Here is a 27,871-nt window from a genome sequence, read left to right on the forward strand (position 1 = left end):
TTCCTCCCACTGGTAGGCGTCAGCTTTCGCTAATAAATGCAGTTATTAAGCACATACTTGAGGCAAGCCTTAGTGTTTTATGTGTGATCTTTCTCGTTTCATCTGGACCACCTATCCCTGTATCAGTTTTAGAATGTGCTAAAGGCTTCCAGGGGTCCTATCTCCCTCAGTCTTCAAGACAACTTTGAGCCTATTAGTCTCTCGGTTTGTTATTGGTTTTTTTTTTCTTTGCCTTGTTAGAGATCAAAGCCAGGATCCCACACATGCTAAGGGTGTGCACTACCACTGAGGTACAGCCCTAATTCAGTTCCCTTAACTTTAACCACGAGGGAAATAGAGACACAAAGAAGCCAAATGACTAATTCAAACATCAAACAGCCAGAAAATGGCAGGACCAGGACTTAAATCTAGATTTGCTTGAGTCCAGTTCCCAAAAGATTAACTCCGTGCTTGGCTGGGCTCTCTATCTCAGAGAAAAGTGTGTTTGTTTCCCACGGCAAGCTTTGGGCCAATCATCACTGTCCTTCAAAAACCCTCTAACACTTAATCCCCAGGTTACCACATCATCATACTCTGGGGGGGGGGGGGGGGGGACACTTGTGAGGATGTATACTTTTGGACCACGTATCTCTCCCATGACCCTAAACCAGTAGGCTTAAATTGGAACCTCAGATGATTTCCATGCACCTAGATTCGGAGCCGAAAAGGCTGGCTCCAACAGCGCTTCCTCAAAAGCCCCACCCTGCCTTCCTCACAGAGTCCTCCCTTTCTTGAAACTGCAATCCAGCACGCTAGCATACACACTAACGAACGAAACACCACACGGTAGGCAACAGGCACAGCTCTAGGCCAGTCCCAGATTCTCTTCGTTAAGAAGGCTGCTTTGGCTGCCTCTGCAACTTCTTCTCCAGGTCCCTCAAACTCCTACACCATCCTAATCCTGACCCCAATGCCGGGACGGAGCGGTTCCCCCCCCCCCCCCCATCACTACTGGGGCGGAGAAAGCAAAGGGCCTCTTTAAAACTGAGGGGGCGGAGCCAGGAATGGGGCGGGGCGCGGGTTGCGGTCGCGGACGGATGACGTAGCCAGGCGCGCCGGTTTTTGCCAGTGCTGGAAGCAGCATGTTGGTCTGCAGGCGACTGACAGGGGCGCGAGCCCCGGAGCCTCTGCTTGTGAGTCTCCGTGAGGCTTGGCGCCGCCGCAGCCAGACGGCTTCCTCCTACTCCGCTTTCTCTGAGCCATCCCAGGTGCGGGCGCTGGTCTATGGCAACCATGGGGATCCAGCCAAGGTCATCCAGTAAGAGTTGGCGCCGACACCGGGGAGGGAAACTGGGCTTCCTGGAGATTTTAAGGCGGGCGGCGGCCGAGGACTAGCACTTTGCCGTTCGACAGACGCCGAATCCCAGGGCGCGCTTGCTAGCTCGACACCGGTGCTTCCCGGTGGCCGAAGACCGGCGAGGCACAGGTGCAAGGGTGAAGGCCAGAGTTTATTGATCATACTGGTTCGAGGATTGTGGCGAGCATCATTCTTCTGAGTGGATGCTTTCGATTGCTTGTCTCGGCAACGTTCGAGGGTAGTTTTTTTGGATCTATTCCCATTTTGCAGATGAGAAAAAAAAAAAAAAACGAGGCATAAGAAAGTTAAAATTAACGCGTGCCCAAAGTCGCCCGGCCATTGAGAATAGGAATTTGAACATACGGTCAGACAGCCTACCTAAATTCTACTCCTGTTTTTAAATAGGTAGTAGGTTATTGTTTGCATTTCACAGAGGCCGAGGGACTTGTCCAAAGTGATAAGGCTAGTGATTGGAATAGATGGTGGAATTCACTGCTGGCCCCTTTCTCCTGTGAGCTCCCTTCCATCACACCAGTAAGCATTTTACGCTAGTTATTAAAGAGTTGTTTAAAGCCGAGTTGGTACCAGGTGCACGCGTTTAATTCCAGCACTAGGGAGACGGAGTTCAAGGCCAGTCTAGTCTACATAGTTACAGGACAGCCAGGACTGTAGAGAGAGAAGCTGGCTCAAAACAAACAAAAAGTTGTTTTCGGGCTGGAGAGCTAGCTCCGTGGTTAAGAGCACTGGCTGTTCTACCAGAGGTCCTGAGTTCAAATCCCGGCACCCACATGGCGGCTCCCAACTGTTTGAAACTCCAGTTCCAGAGGATCTGACACCTTCTCACAGACACACATGCAGGCAAGACACCAGTGCAAACAAAGTAAATAAATTATATGTAAAAAAGGAAGTTGTAGGGCTGGAGAGGTGGCTTAGAGGTTAAGAGCACTGGCTGCTCTTCCAAAGGTCATGAGTTCAATTCCCAGCAACCACATGGTGGTTTACAACCATCTATAAGGAGACCTGGTGCTATCTTCTGGCCTTCAGGTCTATATGCAGACAGAAAGAACACTGTATACATAATTAATAAACAAAAAAAAATTTTAAAGTTGTTTCATAATCCCGCAGCACACTGAGGGAAAAGGGTTATGAGTTTGAGACCAGCATGGGCTTCAATAATGAGCCTTTGTGTCAAAGCACGCACACACAGTAAAATACATTTTTTTAAAAATTAAAACTCAGATACAATTTAAGGGCTGCACATGATGGTGTGTGACTGTAGTCCCAACTCTCGCTAAGGCAGGAAGTTTGTGGATTTAAGGCCAGTCTGAACTACATATTGATACCCTGCCTCAAAACCGAAACAGAAAGACCATTTGGGTTTACCAACATGCATCTTCTTAGTCCTGTTTTCTCTTTCCTTCTCACGGTCTGTCTCCCTGTATAGTCCTGGCTAGCCTGGGACTGGTTGAGCAGACTTGGCTGATCTGGAACATATAGTGATCTTCCTGCCTCGGACAACCCCCAGTCCCCAGCACTAGGACCAGAGGTGCCTGCTTCTAATTCTTTTGGGAGGGGGGCTCTTTTGTTGTAGCAGCCCTGGCTTGTCTGCCTCTGCCTCCCAAATGCTGGGATTAAAGGCCTGCTACTCCAAGTCTACACCCCCACCCCCACCCCCACTTTGACAAGGCTGGGATGACAGGTGTGTTCTCCACAGCTATAGCTCCTCTTTCTTCCTCTCCCCTCAGACAAGGTGTCCTTGTGTTGCCCGGGCTGGCCTGGAACTAGGGGACCTCTCGCCTCAGCTTCTGAAGGAATTGTAATTGCTGGTCCACTGCTCTTTTAAATGGCTTGAAAGGTGGGTGCGGCCCGATGGCACACAACCTTGAACTTACCTGATGCTCCACTCTGCCTGTCAAAGCACCTCGCCTGTACGTAAACCATTATGACAGTTCTCTTTGCTGAGGATCAGGGAGTTAGAAAGACACTACAGCCAAGTGTGCAAGTGCTTGTTTGTGGAGGACATTTGCTCACTCTTAGCCCTGTATGCTGGGTTTGTGAAGTGGCCCGGAGAACCAAGCAAACTTGCCCAAACATTACACTAAGCCAAGTTAGGGCAAAGAGCTGACTCCAAGTAGCCTAATTGCCAAATTGGTGCTTTCGCCTTAGCCCTACTCCAGGCAACCGTAACGGCTCTTTTGACTTGACTGGCAGGTTACATGTAGCATTTATTACTTGGCAATTCACATGCAGAAATTATGAAATAAGATCCAGCAGAATTTTAGGAAAGGATACTATCCTAGGCATAGGGGGCTCAAGAGGTTGACGGCTTGTGGAAGATCAAACTTACTTGGTTTTAGGAGTGTGTGTACAGGATGGGGGGTGGGGTGTCAGAGGGCAGCTCTCAGGAATCAGTTCTCTCCTGCCGTCTTTAGGGGTCTAGGGATCGAACTCGGGTCATCAGATCCGTGCTAGCACCTCTGCCGCCGAGGCTTCCTTCCCACCAGCCCAAAGTTGTGTTTTGCTCATCGGCAATAAATCATGCCGAGGACGACAGTTCCCTGAAGATTTTTGCTGCAGTGAGCTGATAAAAGACCTAGAAGCAGGGCTCCTAATGGACCCAACATGAGAGCAGTGTGGCGCTGCTGCCAAAGGCGTGACGTTTGTGTCTCTCTCACAGGCCTGCTACGAAACAACTGCTCCCGTCACGCTCGCTCACCCCGAAGCCCATTTCATTAAGAAGTGCACCTTTTATTGAGTTCTCCTGAGGTGATGAGGAAAAGGCCTGGGGTGGTTAAGCAGCTGTGTGCAGTGGCTTTCAGATTGGTTTCCTGTTAGAGAACCAAGGACACTGGAACAGACCAGTCTGTCTGCAGAGGCCTCGAGGCAAAAAAGGACAGCTGCTTTTGTCTTCTGTGTAGATGCTGTCATTTTCCGCCCCTCCCCCAGCCCCGCCCCAAATTCAGAGCAGGACACTTGTACAGCTCGGTCAGTCAGTCACCTGTGCTACACCTGGAAGCTATTTCTGGGCTCCGCCTCTGAAGTTGTTAGTAGGTCTAAGGTGGCCGCTTATTTAAGCTCTGCAAGGCCCCCAGGTGCCTGCTGCCCAGCCAGTGTTGAGAAGCAATGCCTATGGGTCGACAGACAGTAGGAACTGTCCCTGGTCTGGAGCGACCTTCCCTTCTGACCCAGATTCAGGCAGCTTGGCATGTGGGCCGAGGCCAGTGACCAAGATGCCCTTTGTAGTCCTGTGTGAGATTCACAGTGGCCACAGGCGCCAGAGACTCAAGTGTTCTTTTCACATCCTACTCGCTGGGCTTGTCTGGATCTGGTGACCGGTCGGGTCATGAAACTCCCCAAAATCCAAGCAACGCTTCCCAGACAGGGGTATCTTGTACTGTGTGGGCCTGTGCTCTGGGAGCTTCAGACTGCAGTATTCTGGACATTTCGGAGGTGGCCGTAGCCCTTGTTCTCTGTGCAGAGTTTCAGCTCCTGTACCACAGAGGTCTGGAGACTGAGGTGTCCCTTTCTTTCCTCCTCCCCACATCCCCCCATTCCTCCCCCATCCTGCAGAGCAGTCCCTCAGAACTTTGTTGTTCTCAAAGTGCTAATGCGAAAATAACTCGCACGCCAAGTAGCAAGCATGTGCAAAGTCCTCTGCGATGCTCTTCGAATGGGACTGGGCGTGTAGCTCAGTGTGGTAGCCTTGCCTAGCATGCACAGGGTCCTGAGTTCAGTCCTAGGCCTCACGAGTCAACATCATCCAGCTTGGTTCACTCTCCGGTTTTAGCAGATGAGGAAACAGCCTTGAAAGGATTGAAAGGCTCTTGCCCAAAGGACAGCCTCGAATGTTCCTTCTTCTTAAAGTATTTCATGGGAGTTGGAGGTGTCCCTAGTACAGATGAAGGCTGAAGCAGTTACAGGCATCTCAAAAGTCTTTTCAGGAAGAGACAGAGTTTAAAATTAAGATTATGAGCCAGGCATGGTGGCACATACCTTTAGTCCCAGCACTGGGAGGGAGAGAGGCAGGCAGATCTATGTGAGTTTGAGGCCAGCCTGGTCTACAAAACTACAGGACTACACAAAGAAACCCTGTCTCAAAAAACCAAAGAAACAAAAACAAAAAAAGCATGATAGCTTAGAAGAGAAAGTGAAATTACAGGTCATTGAGTGGCCCTGAGTTTCTTGTTCTTGGTGAGAAGGGCAGGCCTGCCCTGGGGTCCAGGAGAGTCCAGTCTCTGCCCTCTTTCCAGCTCCTGCGTCCAGCTGGTGTGGTTGCTCACACCTGTAATCTGAACCCTCCAAGCGGAGGCAGGAGCATCAGGAGTTTGATACATTCTGAGTTCAAAGCTAACCTGGGCAATGTGAGGTGCGGTCTCAAAACACCAAAAGAAACCCCCTGCACCCTAACTGTAGCTTCTCACCTGCGAGCTGCAAGACGAGCCCACACTGGGAACCCTTTGCTACATACCTTTCTGACTGAAGCCAGGTGGAATTCCGGGGCCTGGGTTATGTTAGTAATGCACTCTCATTACGGGACGCTATTTATTCTTAGAGTTCTTTCTACACCTGATGCCAGTGTCATTTTAAACTCTACAGATAACTTGGTTCTTAAACCAGAATCATATTACCTTTTTTTTTTTTAATTGGCATTTTGGTTTGGAGCTCTGTTGAGGGCTCTTTTCCATAGTCAAAGATGAAGGGAGTGGACATAATGCTCACTGATACAGGAAACTAGCCAGCACCAGTTCTTTGAGGGGCAGGTAGGTGCTGGGCCCTGGAGATTCAGAGGCAAGTGATTAATATGTCTGTCCCCAGGCTAGCCCAGGAGTGGGGCCACGGTAGCCCAGCAGAGCAGGTGCTGTGATAGATTCACAGTGTAATGGATATGCAGAAGAGGCGTGCCTAGTCCCTTTCTCTTGTCTAAGCCCCACTGGAGATGGAGTGATGGCCGTGTGAGAGGAATGTCCTAAGCAAAAGAGGCTGCGAGTGCAGAAGCCCTGAGGGCCCCGTGGCCTAGTGCCCCCTGGGAGGGAGCTGTGTAAGAACTGACCCAGGGGAGATTAAGCCAAGGTCATGGGAATCACGCTCGCACTGGAGTCCATGTCCTGCCCCACTGCCCTGGCTTCCTCCTAGGTTGCCCCAGAGGCGAAATGTGGCAGGCACATTGAATCCCACAGTAGGTTAGGAGTTTTCCTACGCCCTGAGCCTCTGCAAGGGAGGTGCTGTCACTCTGTGTGTGGCTCCAAGTCACATTCCCATCTGTCCCATTACATGCTGCGAGACCTTTCCCACTCACGCAGTCGGAAGGGCCTTCATTTTGGAAGCAGATGAACAGATGACAAATCCGTACTAGCTTGAGATGTTTCGTTGAGGACCACGTGCAAGAGCAGTGGTCCACACTTCAGTCCTTCCTCTGGCACTGAGGACTAAAGTGGAGAAATCACTGCAATCCCTTCTCCTGGCCAAGATCAGCAGTGGGGATGCATGCTATCCCGCAGTTTCCATGCCAACAATAGACGCTTACAACTCCCTCTTCTGTGTACCTCAAAATCTACAATGCTTTTATAGCCTGCGGAGGTTTGAATTAGTATGGCCCCATAGACTCCTGTGTTTGAATGCTTGGCCCATAGGGAGTGGCACTATTAGTAGGTATGGCCTTGTTGGAGAAAATGTGTCACCGTAGAGGCGGGCTTTGAGGTCTTATGTATGCTCAAGCTACACCCGGTGTGGCACACAGTCTCCTGCTGCCTTTGGATCAAGATGTAGAACTCTCAGCTGCTTCTCCAGCACTGTGCCTGCATGCTGCCATGCTTCTTGCCGTTATAACAATGGACTGACCCTCTGAAACTGTAAGCCAGCCCCCAATCACATGTTTTCTTTTACAAGAGTTGCTATAAAATAGAACAGCAATGGAAACCCTAACTAAGACATAGCCCATTCTCCCCCAAACAGCACTCTTTCAAGATGAGGCCTTGTAGTGAGTCGCTTTCTGTCCCAACACACGCATGAGACAGCTTAGGAAATCGTTGGACTTCATTTAGTAGCCGATGACTAGCGCCATTGCTTCTGGGTAGGGGTGTACACCGAAGCCGTGCATGCACCTTAGCCTGAGCTAGAGAGGAAAGGCCTGAAGACCTACCCCAGGGCTCCACCTCTTACCCACAGTGCCCCGGCCACCAAACCTCTAGCACAGGGACGTTCTGGTCTGAACTGTAGCTAATGCCTCTCAGCACAGCACTGCACCATGGAAACTGAGAAACAGCTCTTCGCTTCTCTGGTCATCATGACAGTTCTGTGAGAGTCTAGCACCACTGGACTACCTGCTCCAGCGTCTTGAGATGCTGAGGCAGGAGACTTTCATGAGCCCAGGAGTTAAAGGTTAGGCTGGGCAACATACTGAGACCTTCAAAGAAAAAGACTGTGTGTGTGTGTGTGTGTGTGTTGGCAGAAATTATGTTTGATAGACCAAAAGATGAGTCCCAAGTTGAAGGTGGGCAGGATTGCCTGAGGCACAAAAGCCAACAGAGGCCCAGCAAGGCCAATGAGTGACAGAGTGCTCAGGTCCCTAAGAGTCCAGGACCCCTCTAGATCTCCACCAGCTAAGGCCACTCGTACTCCCTGTCAGGTCAGGAGCCGAGGAACCTCCCTCCTGCTATAAAGTCCCAGCATCCCAGGCACTTCTCAAAGCCACAGAAGGCAGCTGTTGATCACAAGGACCACATGCAGACTCAGGAGAGCCACAGGAGGTGCCGGTCACCTTTGCCCAGTGATACATGAGGGCACACATTCCTGGCTCACATGCTGAGCAGACGGAGAGGTCTCTAGTCAGTGACACACTCTCTCAGTTGGGTCTGTCTGAAATTATTTGCAGTGATGAAGTGAAAAATGAAAGATAAGAACAAATGGTTGCTAATTAAACATGGAAGGCAGGAAAGAACGTTTTGCAGAGCTGGCCAGTGTCTACCTTACCCAGCAGATAGAAATGAGCCAGTCCGCAGGGGACTGGGCTCTTTTTTTTTTTTTTCCCTCTCAAAAGGCTCTTTCTTCTGCCTGCTTTTATTTCCCTTGTACTTCATATGGCATCACAGGTGTACAGCCTCAGCCTCAAAGGAGCCATTGTGACCTTATCCAGCCTGGAATCTGTCAATTGAGACAGTGGCAGCCCTCGGAGTTGCCTGGCGCCGTCATCAGACTCACGGGGGAAAGATATGAACAGGCTGGGGAGGTGACTCGCAATCTAGCCCCGTTGTGTTTGGGTGCCTCATTTGAGCTCTGCAACACAGCCGTCCCTTGGTGAACTTGAAAGGCAGAAATGGGACAAGAATTGCTATCAATGCACTGAAGGGCCAGCTCCTGGAATTCAGACCCAGTCCTGTGTTCCTTCGTGTCTCAGCAGCCGTATCCTTGACGACACTGTTAGAGCTGCCTGAAGGAACAGCCGCGTCTGTGGTATTGATGGCATTCCACGGGGGCAGGCTGGGGCCAGTCTCCCTGATGAGATGCAGCTGGACCAACACAGCTCACCCCAGGTGGGGAGCAAGTATCAGGCCTCCCACCACCAACCACCGGTGTGTGCAGCTTCCACTTCCCAGACTCTAATCCTGCCCGGCCTGGCCCGGCCCTACCTACATTTCTGCTCTCCTCTGCAAATCTCTGCTCGGCTTTCCAGGAGCAAAACAAGCCCAGGGAGAGTTTGTAGTCCAGTGTCCTACCTGCTATTCCGAGGTTGGCTGGTCTGTGAAAATCACCTTCCAGTCAGGGCAGCTGGACCAAGCCTCCGGGCTTCCTTTACTGCAGGACTTCTCAGAGCCTTTATGGTGCCAGGGTGCTGACTCTTAGAAAGGGGATTGGCCGTCAGGGTCTCCCAGATGTACTGAATCTCGGGGAAAGCTAAAGCCTCCTAGGAGAATAGCCCAGGATGGCTAAGAACAAGGCTTGCGTCTTTCTTTCTTTTTTTAAGATTTGTTTATTTATTATGTACACAATGTTCTATTTACATGTATGTGTGCACACCAGAAGTGGGCACCAGATCTCATTATAGATAGTTGTGAGCCACCATGTGGTTGCTGGGAATTGAACTTAGGACCTTTGGAAGACCAGCCAGTGATCTGATGTCCTCTTCTGGCGTGCAGGCAGAACACTGTATACATAATAATAAATAAATTAATAAATTAATAAATGTTTTTTTTAAAAAGCGCATGGAGCTGGTGGTGGTGCACACCTTTAATCCCAGCACTTGGGAGGCAGAGGCAGGGGGATGTCTGAATTCAAGACCAGGCTGGTTTACAGAGTGAGTTCCAGGACAGCCAGGGCTACACACAGAAAAACTCTGTCTTGAAAAACAAACAAAACAAAAAAAAAGACTTCATAAACTAAAACACACGAAACTTCCATGAGATGATCTTAAGTGGTGTCACCCCTGCTGCATAACAAAAAAGCTAAGTAAGTGACCATGGCCAGTCCCAGGAAGAGGGTCATAAAACATCTTAGAGGAAGTAAAGTTTGAGCTGGGTCTTTAAGGCTGAATTGCATTTTTCATTTCACGGAGTGGAAATGAAATTCTTGACTGAGGGAGGAGTGTGTGGGAAAATGTGCAAGGGGAAAAAAAAAAAGAAAAGCTGAGTCTAAGCAGCTTGAGCTCCGGGGCTTTGCCAGCTTACAGGAAAAGTCTGATTATCTGTCAGGATGCAGGAGCAGCGGTAGGGATAACATGAAGAGGCAGCTAGTGGAAAAAGCCCACTTGCCCAGGGCTGGAATTTTCTTTGGGATACGGATGTAATACATAGAGTCCCAGAGACACCTCACTGATGGCCTCCCCATGAGGTCTACAGGGAGGCCCTGGCAATGCTAGCCACCCTTTCCTGTCCCTCAGGCTGATACAGCGAGGCTCAGTCGCCAGGCCAGGCCAGGCCAGGGCTTCTTTCACCACTCGGTTTGGAGTCTGCTGCTTACTAGGTGGCTGCTTTTAACATCTGACCACCAGGTTCAGATCAGATCAACCACCCACCACTGTTAGCAGCCTGAGTGAGTTATTTACCTCTTCTGAGCTTTTGTTCCTGGGCTATAAAAGCAGAACAATGATCTGCAAGCTATTGAAATAGGGTGGAATCTGGCCTATAAAGCGCTTGGCAGGGAGCCTGGCTGCAGAACACTGTAAGCAGCAGTTATTATTGTAAGGGGGACACGGACACACACACACACACACACACACACACACACACACACACACGAGAAATTCTTAGTACTACCTTTCTTTTGCAAAGCCTTTTCTTCTGTCCCTGGTTTCCCACTCCTTCCTAGTTAATCATTTTCTGAGGCAAGTTTTTTTTTTTAATTTCTTAGCAGTTCTTAATCATAGTGAGACCTGTTTTGTTTGTTTTGTTTTAAATGGGATCCTGACAGCCCAGGGGTTCCTAGCTTGTGTTCCCCAGATTCTCGGAGGTTCTTGTAGGCTCCCAGGATTCCCAAACTCATGTCTACATGTTGGTGTACACCCACGTAAACAGGATCAGCTTTGACTCACAGTGTGCACTTTAGAATCTCCAGGAGAGCCAGGCGTGGTGGCACACGCCTTTAATCCCAGCACTCAGGAGGCAGAGGCAGGCGGGTCCCTGTGAGTTCGAGGCCAGCCTGGTCTACAAAGTAAATCCAGGACAGCCAAGGCTAACAAAGAGAGACCCTGTCTCGAAAAACAAAACAACAACGACAAAGAATCTCTGGGAACTGTGCTCCCTCCTAATGTGCGTGGCCTGTTACACATCCCTCACAGAAGTTGTAAAGCTCTCAGCACAGAGCCTGGGGGTGGGGGGAGAATCTGCCTCTGTTGTTACTATTAGTATAAACATTATTTCAGGGGAAATCACACTTTTAGCCTAAGATCATGCCTCGGGTCTAATTAAAAAGGTGAGCTTTCGGGTGGAGGCCAGTGGATTACCTCAGCTTAGTGTGAGGATACTGTGGCGCCAAGCTGGGAGCCTCTGATTGACAGTTATATGATTCTGCTAAGTAAAAATTAGGAAAATTATTACTTTGTAGATATATTTGGGCAGAGAAGTATTGCAGACCTGAAGCTTTGTTTCAGGAAAGGAAAGGAGTTTGCAGTCATTGAAAAGTCACAGGGTGTAAAATTAAGTGCTTTGTATGCTCGCTCTAGCTCCCAAATAGTGACATGGAGACCTATTATATTTATTAATAAGCTTCGAGCACTATAGCTGGGCAGACACTCATCTATTCTAGCCTGACTGCTGGTCTGGCCCACTTCCCAGCCACATGGCCCATTACCTGCCATCTTGGTCTCACTCTGGCTGTTCCTTTTTCATCTGTGTCCTCATGGTGACTCCTTCATGACCTCTCTCTCATGGCAACCCTCTCTCTCCTGTCCCCATCTGGGACCCATCCCTGCAATCAGAAGTCCAGCCTCATGACCAGATCGCTAGGTACAGAAATACTGACTGGACTGCAACCAGATGTCTTGGTACAGAAATCAGCATTTGAATACACAGTGCACAAATCCATCCCCCAACAACAGGGACTCTCTGGTATAATGCAGTGGTAAGTGCTGTCTATTCAGCAGCTCTGCTGGCTGCTTATATGTCAAGTGAAACAAGCTATAATCATCTGAGAGGTGAAAAAATGCCCATAAGCTCAAGCTATAGGCAGGCAAACCTTTAGGGCATTTCCTTAGTTAGTGACTGCTGTGGGAGGGCCCAGCTCATTGTGGGTAGTGCCGCCTCTGGGCAGGTGGTCCTGGGTGCTATAAGAGAGCAGGCTGAGCAAGCCAGTAAGCACCCCTCCATGGCCTCTGCAGAGATGATGATTTTATGGTTCAGAGTGCAGACTTCTCTCACAAGGACCCAGGTTTGTTCCCAGCACCAATATTAAGCAGCACACAAATGCCTGTAACTCCAGCACCAGGGGATCCAACACCTCTGGCCTCCCCAGACACCTCTCCTGAGATGCACAGACAGACGTACAGATAATTTTTAAAGTAAAATAATAAAGAACATTTATCTTGGGACTGGAGAGATGACTCAGCAGCCAAGAACACGGGCTGCTCTTGCAGAGGACCCACATGATGGGTCTAGTTTGAGAGGACCCAGTGTCCTCTCCTGGCTCCATAGGCAGACACACGTGTGCTACACATACATACACATAGGCAAACAGTCATACACATTATACGTTTTGAGGCAAGGTCTCACCGCATAGCCCAGGCTGGACTCCAGCTCACCATGCCCTTGTGTCAGACTCCTAGGTGCTGGGAAAGGGTATACCACTATACCCACCCCAAAAACTAAAACTTTTATATAACAAAAGTTCCCTCAAAGTCCCCTGGCAGGTCTTTTTACATGTGTGGGGTCTCCATGTGTGTGCTTGTACCACGTGTCAGCTAGTCTATGCAGGCATGTGTAGAAGCTAATGGTTGACACTGGGGCATCTTCCTCAGTGTTTCTTCGTGTTTGAGACAAGGCCTCGCACTGAACTTAGAGCTTACATTTCCGTTAGACTGACTGACTAACCGTGAGCCCAGGATCTGCTTTTCCCTACCTTGCCTCCAGCCCTGGAGTTCCAGGCTTTTATGTGAGTGCTGAAGGCCGTGCTTGCGCAGGAACCTTGAAAGCTGCTAGGAGGAAGACAGTTCAAACCTTCATCACAAAGTAGCCTAGTGCAGAGAAGAAATGTGCTCATGGCGTGCAGCCACCTTGTGGTAGAGCTTGACGCCAAGGTTTCCACCCCTGCCCCCCATCCTTTCTAGCAGACCAGGACCCCGACCCAGAAGGGCCATCTCCCTGGGTGGGAGTCACAGTCAGCAGAGACATTTTATAGATACAGAGGTTCTCTTGCCATTGCGTCACCTTCTGCAGCCAAGGGAAGTGTCTCCTCTGCCCATGCATGTTGGAGCAAACAGAACAACACATGGGTGGACAGGGCTGACCCAGAGTTTCCCAGCTGTGCCTGTTTGGAAGAACCACTTGGGGTACCCTCACCTGGTGACACTGGTCTGACAGCAGCAGCTGTATTAACACTGAGTACACTGCATGGTTCTTAGAACCAAGCAGGTTCTGGGGAACCTACGGCCAGGCCACAGAGGTTCACTAACGCTTCTGTCCCCAACTGAGCAGTGGCACTAAGAGGCCACCAAGCATAATCCGCTGAGCTGGTGTGAGCCCGTATGCTGCTGGTCCTCGAGGCACCTCATTTCCATCAGAACCAGATTGCTGGGCTCCACAGCTGCTGACCTATTATGGGGAGACATTTGGACAGAAGACACTTAGTCTCGGCTACTGACAACGTCTTTCTGTGGCTTTGTGCTTAGACTGAAGAACCTGGAGCTCACCGCTGTGGAAGGATCTGACGTCCACGTGAGAATGCTGGCAGCCCCTATCAATCCATCCGACATAAATATGATCCAAGGTAACCTTGGTTTCTGGAGCTTGTGGTAACTGGCTCAGCAGCTGCCTCCTTCCCACTCCTCCTCGGGCAGGGTATGAAGCTCTCAGGACTAGCAGCGGCTGTCCCCTAGAGGAGCTGTGGGCACACAGTGTCAGCCCCTCTCCGGACAACCTCTGAGCATGAGGCTCTGTGAGTTGGGAGAACTGCAGTAGTGGTAGAGCCCACCCCTCTGGAGAGCTTCTGGCATGCTGGACATGGTAAGCATGTACCCAACAAGCACTAGCTCCAGCAGTCAAGCAGAAGGCCAGGGCCTTGTTAGGTGGCCAGCTAGGGAGAGCAGGGCCCTGCTGAGCTCATGTGACTGACCCCAAAGTCTAGGCCCTCCAGAGTCTCAGCCTATCCTCGCAGTGTGACTGGTTACTTTTCTGAGGCCACAGTAAAACACCCAACCAAAGCACTTACAGAAGAAAGTTTGTTTGGGCGTGTGGTTCCAGAGGCAGGGTGCGGGCAGCAGGAGCAGGAAGCAGAAGGCTCACGTCTCTTTTTTTTTTTTTTTTTTTTTTTTTGAGACAGGGTTTCTCTGTGTAGCCTTGGCTATCCTAGACTCACTTTGTAGACCAGGCTGGCCTCAAACTCACAGCGATCCACCTGTCTCTGCCTCCCGAGTGCTGGGATTACCGGCATGCACCACCACTGCCCGGCGAAGGCTCACATCTTGAACCCAAAACACAGAGCGAGCACTAAGAATGGCACACACTTTAAAGACTGAATCCCAACCTCAGTGGCACACTTTCTCAGCAAGACCATGCCTCCTAAACTTCCCCCAAAAGTGCCACCAGCTCAGGGTCAAGCATTCAGATCCCCAAGTCCATGGGTGACACTTTTATCCAAGCGACCCCCTTTACCCTCTGAATTCTTCTCTCCCAGGGAACTACGGCCTCCTTCCCAAGCTGCCTGCTGTCGGAGGGAACGAAGGTGTTGGGCAGGTGATAGCAGTGGGCAGCAGCGTGTCTGGACTGAAGCCAGGAGACTGGGTGATCCCAGCAAATGCTGGTTTGGGTGAGCGCCCCCAGGTGTGAGCAGCCACGCCTTCTTCCGCATGCTAGTGCATCCACCCTGCAGCTGCACCCCCACTGGCTCAGTGTCACTAAGCAGTGCAGGATTCACTGTTAAGTTAATAGGCCTGCCTCCAACAGTGTGGAGTTGAGCCAGAAGCGTCCAAGTCCTGTTTGTTGTACTCTGGAGGGCCATGCCTGTGTGTACATCTCCTTGCCTCCAGAAGGCTCCAATCTGACTGAAGTGTCGGGCAGCACCTCAAAAGAGGGAGTACCCCAAGGCCACAGAAAGCAGAAATAATTGTGGCTGCTCCAAATGCACGTCCATGAGACAGACAGAGATGTTTGAATTCAAGCAAGACTGTGTAAGAGAGTCCATTAGAGCAGGTTGTTGGTGGAAGTTGTTTAGGCAGAGATGAGCCAAAAGGCATTTCCTGTGGAAGAAGCAAAGCAAGCAAATATCAGGGTGAGTTTGGGAAACGGAAAATCCAGAGAAGCCCCAGCAGAGGATTTGCCTATGGGAGAGGTTACATAATGAGAAAGAAGGTTCCAGAAATGGGGTGGGGCCTCACGGGGTATGGCCCAGAGGAGCCAAGCTGAGGCTAGCATTTGGTGTATCTATGGAAAGGAGTCATTAGTGTCCTGCTTTCCAGTCCTTGTGTTTTCAAGGCACGTCCATTATCCAAATGGACCTTCATGGCAGCCACAAGCAGGTAGTGTTCCCGAGGATGAGTGAGGTGGCCTAAGGTTAGCGACGCCTCCCCGAGAGGGTGAAGGAGAGACCAAAGAAAAGGATAAGAGAGCTTTAGTAGAGGTAGGAAGATAGTGCGCACACCACACCAGCGAAGCGGAGGACTGGTGCCTCTCAGCTTTGTCTATTGAGGCCTTGATTAAGGTGAGTGTGAGAACTGCTTTCTGCCCAGGATGAAATGAGCCTGGGATCTGAAAACAGCTTCATCTTCTTAGGCAAGCTGAAGAAATAATTAACCCACATTTTGTTTCTGTTGGCTTTTTTTCCCCCTGAGACAGTGTAAACCAGGCTGGCCTCAGATTGAATCCACCTGCCCCTAGCTGCCAAGTGTGGGATTAAAAGTGTGCGCCACCACACCCACCTTTTAAAAGATTTTTCAAGTTTAGTAAATGCTGAGTATATAAAGTTTAGTATATGCCCGCATATACATTTGAGTACCACAAGTGTGCAGTGCCCTCAGAGGCCAGAAGAGGGCGTCTGGTCCTCTTGGAACTGAAGTTATAAAGGTTGTGAGTGAGCCCTAATGTGTGTGCTGGGAAGTGAGGCAAGGTCATCTTGAAGAGCAGCCAATGCTCTTAACTTGGAGCCATGTCTCCAGGCCCTGTTTCTTCTAGTTTTTAACTTTAAGGTGATAAAGCCTGTTATGTGTCCCAAACAGTAGGTGTCTGAGATAGCAGATAGCTAACTGAATCAACTATCTAGGTTTACCATTTAGCATTTAGCCTTCCCCCCTGCCCCCAGCTGTTGGCCAGGGTGGGCACCTCACTACACTTATTGCCATTAATTTACCCTTTATCTTTGGCATCAGTTTGAGGCCCCAGTCTTCTTTGTTTGTTCATTTCTACAAAACAATGGCATGCATTTAAGGGTGCCATATATGGAAAGTCTAGCATTTGAATCTTGAGTTGACCTTTTTAGAGTTCACCTCCCCGGATTCCCTGGTGCCTTGCCCAAGGGGGTGGCAGGCAGTATCCACCCAGGCCAGTGGCTCGTGAGGCGCTAATGCTGAGGAAGCAAATGTGCTCAGATTCAAACCCAAAGGGAGAGCGAGTCCAGTGGAGCCCTTTCTCCTGCGTGTCCCACTGTACTCTGTCAGGACTCGTGGGCTGTGACTCACAGCCTAAATTAAACTAGCGTCATTAGTGTACATCACTTTGCATGTAACTGTCATGAGGATGGGACACCACGAGCGTTTCTCTTCCCTCCAAGCGCTCCTCGAAGGGCCTCCTCAGGGCCCTTGTGCCGAGAAGGGTGGCCTGGGGTTGGGTGTGCAGGGGCTCCTCCCTCACCACCCCGCCTCATCCTGCCTCAGGAACCTGGCGGACCGAGGCCGTGTTCAGTGAGGGAGCACTGATCAGCGTCCCTAAGGACATCCCTCTCCGGAGTGCTGCCACCCTAGGTGTTAACCCCTGCACAGCCTACAGGATGCTGGTGGACTTTGAACAGCTGCAGCCAGGTAGGAGCCTGCAAACTGGGGAAGCAAACCCAGGTCTTTCCTCCAGGGTGCACCAAATCTCGGCTCAAAGGACTTGGAAACTAAGTGGCACACATGACGGAGGGAGGGGTCCCTGGGGCAGTGACAGGCTCTAACCTGGGTAAGTCTTACTGCTCTAGGGTAAAAAGATGTCAATGGGTTCCTGGAAAACACTCAGAGGACACACTGTGAGAAGTACTGGTCACATTTCCCCTCTTCCCCCCACCCCCACCCCCACCCCAAGGTGGGGCTAGAATGCTGTCACCCAGCGAAAATGTGTTGAGCTGTGCTAAGCTTTGGGGACACAAAGCCAGGGAGACCAACACAGTCACTGTTTTCAATAAAATGCTGAAGTCGGTGGTAATGGTTCCGCTCAGCACTTCCACCCGCATGAGCGCCTGTGCAGGCCTCCTCCCTGTGGCGTGCATCTTTAGAGCAGGGTAGAGGGGCCTGTAAGTGATGAAGGACTCAAGCCCCAGGCAGACAGTCAAGGTGGACCAGGCTTCACCTCCACCAGCCGTGCGAGTTCACCACCGACATCACTGCTCACCCATAAGATGGGAAGTGAGGGGTGCTGGAGACTCGTGGGTCATGACAGGGTTGGTCCTCTTCATCAGTGAGGTGTGCTACTGCATGAAGCTGCTCAGCACAAGTGTCACTCCAAAGGCAAAGACTGAGGAGGCATTGGGGCATTTCTTCAGGAATGGGACAGCAAGACAGGCCCGAGGCAGAGCCCATGGGAGCCTGTTGCTGCTGTGAGCAGTCCAGCCCCGGTCCTGCTGGGGATCCCCTCAGGTTCCTCATACACACACTGCAGAGTTAACCCCGAAGTCAGAAGACTGGCCGGCTTGATTTTGTTGCTTTTGAGGGGTTTGGTTTGGTTTGTTTACAGTTCTAGGATTAGAATCCGGGCCTGGGCACGCCAAGCAATCACCCTACCCCTCATCTCTGCCCCCAGCCCAGCCCCACCCTCCCACTGTGTGGGGGAGCTCTCTGCACACAGGGCTTGAGAAATCACCTACCATCCTTCTTTCCTGCCAGCAAGGAAACTGAGGCCTTGAGGCCAAGAGCTCCTGGACTATGATAGAATTAGATACCACTGACCACGGCTCTCAGCCGTGACAGGGAGTCTTAGGTGTCTTTGGTGGAGAAAACCAGGAATGAGGAGAGACTTCTGCTGGATCCCTGGTACAGCCAGCACTGGGCCCTCATCTCATGTTCTGCTCCTGAGGTCACTCCTGATTAGGGCAGCTCTGTGCTTGGCAGAGCCAGGCCTTCTAACAACACCCACTGTGAGTGCCGGCAGCCACCTCTCCACTTTGCAGCCTTAGGGCTGATGAGGCCAAACAAATCTGTGACCTGTCTCAAAGGAAGAGTAAATGTCACACTGTCCTCTAGAACGCAGACATGTATGAACACGGATAATGGAAACCAAAGCTTGGCAGCCAAGTACTTGCCTACACTGTCTTTGTTACTGTTCTGTGTTCCTGAACTCAACTCAAACTGAAACAAGTCAACGCTACTGTCAGCCTACACAGCTGGCTGAGAATGCACTAGTAGGGACAGGTCAGAGCCCTGGCCAAGGCAGATGAGCATCCTTGATCTAGGAGTCTGCCACTAGCTGCAGCCCATTCGCCACTGCCTCCTGCTGCCTTTCAAAACCAGACAGCGTTTCCCAGTCAACAGAAAGAGCATCTTCCTGCTCATTTGGCTTCAGTCTGAGATGCTCTGGTAAGTGCTCTCGGGCCTCCTGTTCTCTAAGACACACTGAAGCTCTAGGCGGATGTGATGTGGGCTGCCTCGATTAGTTACAGCAATCAGGGAAGCAGGATGCACACCCAGCTCCGTTATCTGCCAGACCACACACACACACACTCCCCAGTGCACCCCACTGCCTCTCCACTGCTGAATTGCAAGGCTAAGCCTGGACTTTGACCACACTCATTCTCTAGGGGAGAGGGTACAGCTCAGCGATAACTGCTCTCTTGGCGTGCTCAAGGCCCTCGGTTCCATCCCTAGCACCACAAGGCAAAAGCCAGCATCCTGTAGGGCTCTGGAGCTGGTCGTTTCCCCAGTATGGCTCACATCTATTTCAAGTGTACCATTACTAAATAAAGGGAATAAAGTATGGCCTCCCCAGGTCTATAGGGAATTGATAGACATGGACCTGTGCACAGCTGAGTATGGGACACGGTTACGGTCTGACCATTGATGAGATACCAGAGTCCTCTGGACTTGATGAAGGAAGCTGCAGTGAGCAGAACTTAAAATGGAAGAAACGCACTCCAAACTTAGTGTGGGGCAGCGAGATGACTCAGCCGGCACAGGTGCTTACCACCGAGGCTGACAGCTGAGTTCAGTCCCTGAGCCTATGTGGGAGAAGGGAGAACCTACTCCTGCCAGCTGTCCTCTGACCCACACATACACACAAAGAAATGTGAATGACTAAATAAGCAAGCAACCAAATGGCCCAAGCAGAGACCAGAGGACACAAAAGATACTCAAGATCAGTCACACAGCAGGGTCTGAACCATGGTCAGAGTGGCCAAGTTCTCTGAAGCATTGTGGGTGTGGTGAGATGTGGAACATATGGAGGTAACAGTGAGTGATAGATCAGGGCCTGAGAAAGCTCCACTGCTGGGTCCTGGATCCCTCCTAGAAACCCAAGCTGGGAGCCCGCTGGTTTGCAGCGCTTGACTTGGGTCTCTTCCACAGGCGACTCTGTCATCCAGAATGCGTCCAACAGTGGAGTGGGGCAAGCAGTCATCCAGATCGCCTCAGCCCTTCGCCTAAAGACCATCAATGTGGTCCGAGACAGGTACACAGGGGAAGCCAAACCTATATTAGAAAGTAGGCCTTTCCCCCTCGTGTCCCTGTGCGTACCCACGTCTCCACCAGGTGGCGCCCTTGCACAAGCATGAGCGGCTGGCTGCTGAAGCGCAAGCATTCCACGGGCAGATGATGTGCTGGGGAGACAGAGAGATGACAGAAGGAGGGAGAGGTGGTCCTTACTCAACAGTCAGGAGTGTCAGAGACTTGGCTTAGGATAACTCCGACCTTCGACACCACAGTTCCCATTTGGGAAAGTCTTGAGTTGTACAGTTCTCCAAACTCTCTAGCCCTGTTGCTTGCGTTTGTGCACTAAACTCAGCTGTGAAGGAGGTGGGGCAGGCTTGTGATCTCTCTTTTACAGATGAGGAAGCTGAAGTTTCCGAGAGAGGAAGCAGCTTGCTCGGGAAGACACAGCAAGTCAGTAACAGACTTCCTTTCTTCCCGTTGTCCCCTCCAGCCCCTTTAAGCCTCAGTGAGCTCCGGTGTGGCCTTGAGTCTGTTCTTTCCAGGGTCAGGACTTACCTCGGCCTCTGCCTCTGCGGTGGTGACGATGAAGTAATTCTGTGTGCCTGGGCCAGAGTCCAGGGCCACTGCGTACTGGAGTGTTTGCATGACACCCTGCAGTGCCCTGGAGAGCAAGAGGAAAGAAAGTGGTGTCCACGGAGAACTAGGGGGTAGAATGGCTCCTTCCTGGGCACAGAACTGTAGCACTGGGCTCTGACAGGGTTTTCAGATTATCTCCCAGCCTGGCTCTGTCCAGGGAGGCATGGCCAGTAGGAAAGTGAGGCAAGAGCTAGTGCAATACAATTAAAGTATGTGGACGGCCCCTGCTTAAGATCTGGCTTAACCTCAGTCCCAGGCCTCAAAACATGTGTTCTCAGGGCTGTGGCAGAGGGTTCTGGGAGCTTGAGGGAGGGAACATAGCCACTGTGACCGAGGCCTCTGATTGTGTTTGGTTTCCAGACCTGACATCCAAAAGCTGACTGACAGACTGAAGGAACTGGGAGCTGACTATGTCCTCACAGAGGAGGAGCTAAGGATGCCCGAGACAAAAGCCATCTTCAAGGTACCCAGCCAGGGGCTGGAGAGGCACTCAAGCAGTTAAGAGCACTGCTGCTCTTGCAGAGGACCCTGGTTTGAGTCCCAGCACCCACATTGTGGCTCCCAACCAGCCATAACTCCAGTTCCAAGGGATCTGACACCCTCCTCTGATCTCCATGGGCACCAGACACACACGCACGCGCACACGCGCGCGCGCACACACACACACACACACACACACACACAGCACAGAGACAAACCCGCAGGCAAAACATTAACGTTTACACATACAAACACACACACAAAACAAAAGAAGTCTTTAAAAATTTTTAAAATAAAGACCAACAAACCCAGCTAAAAACACTCCCCGCCCCCTCCCCCCCCCCCCCATCTCATGCTATCTCCTTGAAACTGGGAAATCTGGGTGCTGGCTCCTTGCTCTGCTCTGCAAATCACCTTCTCTTCTGGGTAAAGCCCACCCAGCTGTAGCCTGGGGACAGCGAGTGCCCAGAAGCAGACAGACATGAGGAAAGCGAGGTTTTAAACATGGTGTTCCCCATCAAGCCGGATGGCAGGTGGGAATCAGAGCTGGGTGAAGGCATGGAAGAGAAGGAAGGAGAGAAGCTCCATTTCCTAAGCCTCCAGCTATTCCTCAGGAAAGCTCTAGAAGATAGCTGACACAGATGCTGCATAGATGAGAAGGCACTGCCTCAGAACTGCGTCATCACTAAGTGGTGAGGCTGGACCCCGTTGCTCTGAACTCAAAGCCCATGCCTTTCTAGAGCGCCCACTCCAGCAGCCCCATAGGTGAGCAGATGCGCTCTGAGGCTTTCTTCACTATGCGGAAGGACCAAAGTCCTGCTGTGGAGAACAGTTTGCCCTGGAGAGCATTGCCGCCAGGGGAGGTGAGCACATCACCTGTAAACTTGTGTTCCTTGACTCTGAACAGATGCTCCCTGTCTGTGCTTCCCATCATCCCGGGATGGACAGCGGGATGGAGCTGCTAAAGCCCTTCCCAGACAGATAACAAGAGCCAGCCCAGAAGTCACCCACACTCCGTTTCCTTCTCTTGCTGACTCAGCATTTGATCTTCAAAGTGCTGCTTGTAGCAGCTTCAAACCCCACACGCGGCAGGCAGCGCCCTCACTGTGGCTCCTTACTTTGCAGGACCTGCCCCTGCCGCGGCTGGCTCTCAATTGTGTTGGCGGGAAGAGTTCCACAGAGCTGCTGCGGCACTTGGCGTAAGTCCCTCAACATGCAGGTCTCTGGCACTCTGGCCTATACTTCCCACCCTTGTGCCCTGTCAATGAGAAGCCTGGCCAACCTTTTCTCCCCCAGGACCCAGGAGTCATCACCTGGGGGCCTCTTAAAAAGTCACAGTTAGCCGGGCATGGTGGCTCACACCTCTAATCCCAGCACTTGGGAGGCAGAGGCAGGCAGATCTCTGAGTTCAAGGCCAGCCTGGTCTACAAAAGGAATTCCAGGACAGCCAGGGCTACACAGAGAAACCCTGTCTCAAAACAAAACAAAAAAGGGGCAGGGCTGGAGAGATGGCTCAGAGGTTAAGAGCACTGTCTGTTCTTCCAGAGGTCCTGAGTTCAATTTCCAGCAACCACATGGTAGTTCACAACCATCTATTATGAGATCTGGTGCTCTCTTCTGGTGGGTAGGCACACATGCAGGCAGATACTGTAGAAATAATAAATAAATAAATCTTTTTTTTTAAAAAAGGTCACACAGTCTGAATTAAGTGGCTTTGAAATTGTTTAGCTGTCTTTTTTGTTTTCTTCCCAGAAGATTCAAGAAGCAGGCCCAGCAACAAAGGATAAATCTAGCACATGCTATCCTCAGTAACTCACTATAAGAAATTACACTAGAAGGGCTGGAGAGATGGCTCAGCACTTAAGAGCACTGGCTGCTCTTCCAAAGGTCCTGAGTTCAATTCCCAGCAACCACATAACTCACAACCATCTATAATGACATCTGGCGCCCTCTTCTGGCATGCAGGCACACGTGCGGGCAGAACGCTATATAATAATAAATAAACAATTTTTTTTTAAAAAGAGAGAGCCGGGCATGGTGGCGCACGCCTTTAATTGCAGCACTCAGGAGGCAGAAGCAGGCAGATTGCTGTGAGTTCGAGGCCAGCCTGGTCTACAAGTCCAGGACAGCCAAGATAACACAGAGAAACCCTGTCTCCAAAAAAAAAATTTTTTTTAAAGAAAGAAATTACACTACAGCTGGGCATGTTGGCACCTGCTTGGAATCTCAGCTGAGGCAGGAGGATTACAACTTAGATGCCAGCCTGGGCTACATGACAATACCTTGCCTCAAAAACAAAACCAAATAATTGCATTTGTGTCGTGTCTGTTTGACTGTGGAGAGGGGTGTCAGCCCTTCTGGAGAGGGCACTGATCATGGCCCCTTCATTGTCCACATCACCCTGCAGCTGAAGAGCTACTTCATAGCACTGGTCTTTGTCGGTTTGTTTGTTTTTAAGATTTATTGATTTATGTATATGAGTGCTCTATCTGCATGTACACCTGCAGGCCAGAAGAGGGCATCAGACCCCAGTATAGATGGTTGTGAGCCACCATGTGATTGCCAGGAATTGAACTCAGGACCTCTGGAAGAGCAGACAGTGCTCTTAACCACCGAGCCATCTCTCCATCCCAGCACTGATCTTTTAGTGAGCATTTACAGATGAAGAGACAAGTCTTGAGCCATCTTCATTACGTCACTCAAGGTCACACTTTCCTAGAGCCCAGATTAACGCTAGCCTTGGCTCTTCCATCCAGAAGGCAGCATACAGCCACAGCCTTCCTGGGTGGGGTGAAGACATGGTTTCCCAGTCTTCGGTCATCATCTTGGCCATCTGGAGCATAAGCATGTATGTCCCCTGGACTTTGTTTTGAGAAGGGTATTTCCCTGTAGCTGAAGCTGGCCTTGAACTTAACTTAATCCTCCTGCCTCAGCCTCCCAAGTGCTGAGGCTGTTGGCTTCTGCCCCCATGCCTAGATATGTTATTTGCTTGCTTGTTTGCTTAAGACAGTCTCACTGGAACCCTAGCAGGCCCGGAACTTGCTATGTAGACCAGGCTTGCCTCCAATCGGATCAGACTGCCTCTGCCTCTCCAGGCTGGGATTAAAGGCACTTGCCAAGCACACAAGATATTTTCAGTATAAGTCCCTGCCTCCTAATTCTTTAAGTCAGAGGTTAAAACTGAAAAGCTGTTTGTTTGTTTGTTTGTTTGTTTCTTCTTAACCTCCCCAGGGACTCTTAAGAGCCAGAATTGGTTCTTGTAAGTACCTTAGCGGCTTCCTCTTGGAGGACCTTAGGCTATGATATTTTCTGTCTTTGCCTGAACCCCCTCTCCATTCTCTGGACTCTGCAGGCCAGGAGGAACCATGGTGACCTATGGGGGAATGGCCAAGCAGCCCGTAACCGCCTCTGTGGTAAGCTGGGGAGGCGAGGCCTGCCGACCAGGCTCAGATGCTGCTTTCCTTGCACTGCAGCTGTGTAAACTCAGGGGACCCATCCCTGAAGCAGTGCTCTAAGCCCCAGAGCCCCAGCACATCCTTCTGTGTCCACAGAGCCTGCTCATTTTTAAGGACCTCAAGCTTCGGGGCTTTTGGTTGTCACAGTGGAAGAAGAACCACAGTCCAGGTGAGTGCCTGATGGCCTTAATACCAAGGGTCACGGGACGGTATGGCTGCAGAGTGACCAGCCGTCTAAAACCTACAGTGACTGAGTCCTCAGCCTCACAGCAGGATAAAGGACAGCATTTACTATAGTCATAGTCAGCAGATCACTTCTGGGTGCACCTGGCTGGTCCTTAGGCACAGAGTCTAGTAAGATGGATCAGTTGAGAGCAGCTGACTGGGGTCATGGGGAAGCCTGCCAAGTAAAGAGAGCAGGCTAGGTGCAATGCTATACACATGTAATCCCAGCCCCCAAGAGGCCTCAGTGGGAGGATTATGAGTTCCAGGTCATCCTGGGTTATACAGCTAGATGCTATTTCAAAAGACAAAAAAAAAAAAAAAAACAGTTCACGTGGTGCTTTCAGCATGGGCCTGCCCTAGATGGGGAACTGTGGGTAAGTCACTGAATTTCTGCCTTAGCTTAAGCATTGTGAATTTAAATTCTTTTGAGCCATTTGACAGAGGAGAAAACTGAAGTTCAGAGCCACTAAGTCAGTTACGCAAAGCTATCCCATCTTAGGAACGAGGCTGCCGGAGTGAGCAGGTGGCCCTCTGACTGCTGGGGCCTAGCTCTCCAGGTTAGAGCCAAAGCTAAGAATGAAGAATGACATGGAGTTGGCCAAAGGAGAAGGAGGCAGGGGTAGAAAAGGGGCATGAGCAGAAGCTCGTCCAGCAGAGAGGGGGAGGGGAGAGTAGCCGTGCCTAGCCAGACCAGACAGCTTCAGCCTCAGCAAGAGACTGCCTCAGAAATAAAGGTGCCAGCCAGGCATGGTGGTGCCCGCCTTTAGTCCCAGCACTCGGGAGGCAGAGGCAAGCGTTTCGAAACCAGCCTCATCTACAAAGTGAGTCCAGGACAACCAGGTCTATTACGCAGAGAAACCCTGAATGGGGGCGGGGTCCTGAGAATGATGGCACATACTTTTAATCCCAGCACTTGAAAGGCTGAGGCAGGTGGGTCTCCATGGTCTACATAGAGACTTCCAGGGCACTCACCACTACATGGTGAGAGCTTGTCTCTAAGTAAGAAATGTGGGCTGGAGAGATGGCTCAGCGGAGGTCCTGAGTTCAATTCCCAGCAACTACATGGTGGCTCACAACCATCTATACCCTCTAATGCCTTCTTCTGGCCTGCAGGTGTGCATGCAGATAGAGCACTCATACATAAAATAAAGACATAAATTGTATGTATGTATGTATATAGAAACATGCCAGGCATTGGTGGCGCGCGCCTTTAATCCCAGCACTCAGGAGGCAGAGTCAGGAGGATCTCTGAGTTCAAGGACAGCCTGATCTACAGAATGAGTTCCAGGACAGACAAAGCTACATAGAGAAACACTGCCTTGAAAAATGAAGATGAAGAAGCAGAGGAGGAGGAAAAAGAAATAATAAGAAACATGACTGGGAGAGATGGCTCATAGGTTAAGAGCACTGTCTGCTCTTCCAAAGGTCATGCGTTCAAGAATTCAATTCCCAGTAATCACATGGTGGCTCACAACCATCTATAATGAGATCTGGTGCCTTCTTCAGTCTGGCAGGTATACATGAAGGCAGAGCAGTGTATACAAAATAATAAATACATCTTTAAAAAAAAAGAAAGAAACATGACTAAAGGAAGATACCACAATAAGTGTGTGTTGGTCTCACTTACACCTATACACACTTAGAAGTTCTTACACTACACCAAAAGTAAACATTTAAAAAGAGAGAACCCACTACACTGGGCAGGTCCTGACACCTATAGCATCAGGGCTGGTCTGGGACTGAGAAGTTAGAGGGCAGATAATGATCAGATTACGAAAGGCCTAAGAAGCCTTTTTTTAAATTCATACTGCTGCCTTGAAAATAACTAGGGAGCCAGCATGGTAGATTTTGGTTAGAGAGAGAGAGAGAGAGACAGAGACAGAGAGAGAGAGAGAGCGCGAGCGTGTGTGTGTGTGTGTGTGTGTGTGTGTGTGTGTGTGTGTGTGTGTGTTTTAAGACAGGGTCTCACTATATCACTACATAGCTCTGGCTGTTCTGAAACTCACGATATAGACCAGGCTAGCCTGGAACTCAGAGCTCCACCTGCACCTGCCTCCCAAGAGCTAGGAGTAAAGGCTTGCACCACTGTGATTTCATTAGGAAGCAGGACTAGATTTGAAGGTTGAGTTTATTTCTATGAAAAGCACTTCTCAGCCAAAGCCTTCACCTCTGTTCCTACACTGTGTTTGGCCCTCAGCAAGAGACAGGCCCAGGAAGGGATAGTGGCTGCCTCAGCTGAGGAGTCTAGTGGAAGCTCAGGGCTGTCAAGGAGAGTTTTCCACATCTGGCCTTTTGCTATCACGCAGTGTGCCAGGTCCTCTGCCTTTCTGGCCTCCTCCAGCTTTCCTAGTTCAGTTATGCTGCCCTCCCCACAGTCCTGTCCTGTGGATCTGAGCCCTCACTGAGATGGGTAGTCACTGCCCACCCTACACTTCCTAGGACCACTCTGCATGTTTCTGTCTCATGTTCACCATCTCAGACCCCGGTGGGGACAAGCCAAGGCTCTGAGGTCTCATTGGCTTAGGGTCATCTCACTAGACCTCACCTGTGGCACCTTGCTTCTACCTCCTGCAGACGAGTTCAAGGAGCTGATTCTCACTCTCTGCAGCCTCATCCGCCAAGGACAACTCTCAGCCCCCGCCTGTTCCGAGGTTGCCCTGCAGGACTACCATCAGGCCTTGGAAGCCTCCATGACGCCCTTTGTTTCGTCCAAACAGATTCTCACCATGTGATTACCCCCAGAGGACCAGGAGGAAAGCAGGAGAGACAGGACTGGCTGGCTACTAGCCCCTCCATGAGGCCCCTTTCCCAGGCTGCTGCTCCTCACTGCCTCTTTTCACTAGGAGGGAGGCCCGCCCTAGGGTCCTTAATAATGCCTGGACTTCCTGAATAAAGGCTGGAGAGTAGTGGTCGTCTCTGTGGAGGAAGCCATGGGCGGGCTGCCTCCCAACCATAAGAGAGCACTGCCCTGCCTCTCCACCCGTTGCCCATAGCCTGACCACTCGAAGCAGAGGCTAAGAGATTCCTGCCAAGTGCAGAAGTCACGCTCTGCCCTCAGCAGTGTGAGCCCTACAGTCTGGCAGAAAGGGAAAGTGGCTAACTTCCCCTCGGTGTGTGGCTCTGTCTAGGGCAAGAGGATCTGCTCCCCAGAAGGTGAGTGCCAGGCTGAGATCATTAAAGCTTAAGAGACACAGGATCTCAGGTGTCTAGGCCACCTTCAGGGAACTTCAGATGAACCTGAGGGAATAAACATTACACCTGTGGTTCTTA

At 50.7% G+C, this 27,871-nt stretch overlaps 1 protein-coding gene across 3 annotated transcripts; it reads left to right on the top strand.

Moving 5' to 3' along the window:
* Window positions 1-1,076: 1,076 nt before the first annotated feature.
* On the top strand, window positions 1,077-27,871 carry MECR (mitochondrial trans-2-enoyl-CoA reductase). 3 transcript variants are annotated; one of them, XM_084787524.1, is made up of 10 exons: window positions 1,077-1,297; window positions 13,650-13,747; window positions 14,654-14,785; window positions 16,845-16,988; window positions 19,722-19,824; window positions 20,802-20,904; window positions 22,047-22,120; window positions 24,274-24,334; window positions 24,473-24,545; window positions 27,319-27,871. In XM_084787524.1, exons 1-10 carry the CDS (start codon window positions 1,122-1,124, stop codon window positions 27,492-27,494), a joined length of 1,140 nt encoding a protein of 379 aa, XP_084643650.1. In that variant the 5' UTR covers window positions 1,077-1,121; the 3' UTR covers window positions 27,495-27,871. The 3 variants fall into 3 exon arrangements, with proteins under 3 accessions (XP_084643650.1, XP_084643651.1, XP_084643652.1); XM_084787525.1 differs by having other exon boundaries at window positions 27,176-27,481; XM_084787526.1 differs by having other exon boundaries at window positions 1,106-1,247.

Source organism: Acomys minous (genome assembly GCF_964271855.1).
Source record: "Acomys minous genome assembly, chromosome: 6".
In the NCBI taxonomy this organism is placed as follows: domain Eukaryota; kingdom Metazoa; phylum Chordata; class Mammalia; order Rodentia; family Muridae; genus Acomys; species Acomys minous.

Bases quoted from the DNA above. Each gene is read 5' to 3' on its own strand.
- MECR (XM_084787524.1), top strand. From the start codon at position 1,122: ATGTTGGTCTGCAGGCGACTGACAGGGGCGCGAGCCCCGGAGCCTCTG. The intron at 20,905-22,046 runs GTACCCAGCCAG...CTTACTTTGCAG, and splicing joins AGACAAAAGCCATCTTCAAG to GACCTGCCCCTGCCGCGGCT. The intron at 24,335-24,472 runs GTAAGCTGGGGA...CTGTGTCCACAG, and splicing joins AGCCCGTAACCGCCTCTGTG to AGCCTGCTCATTTTTAAGGA.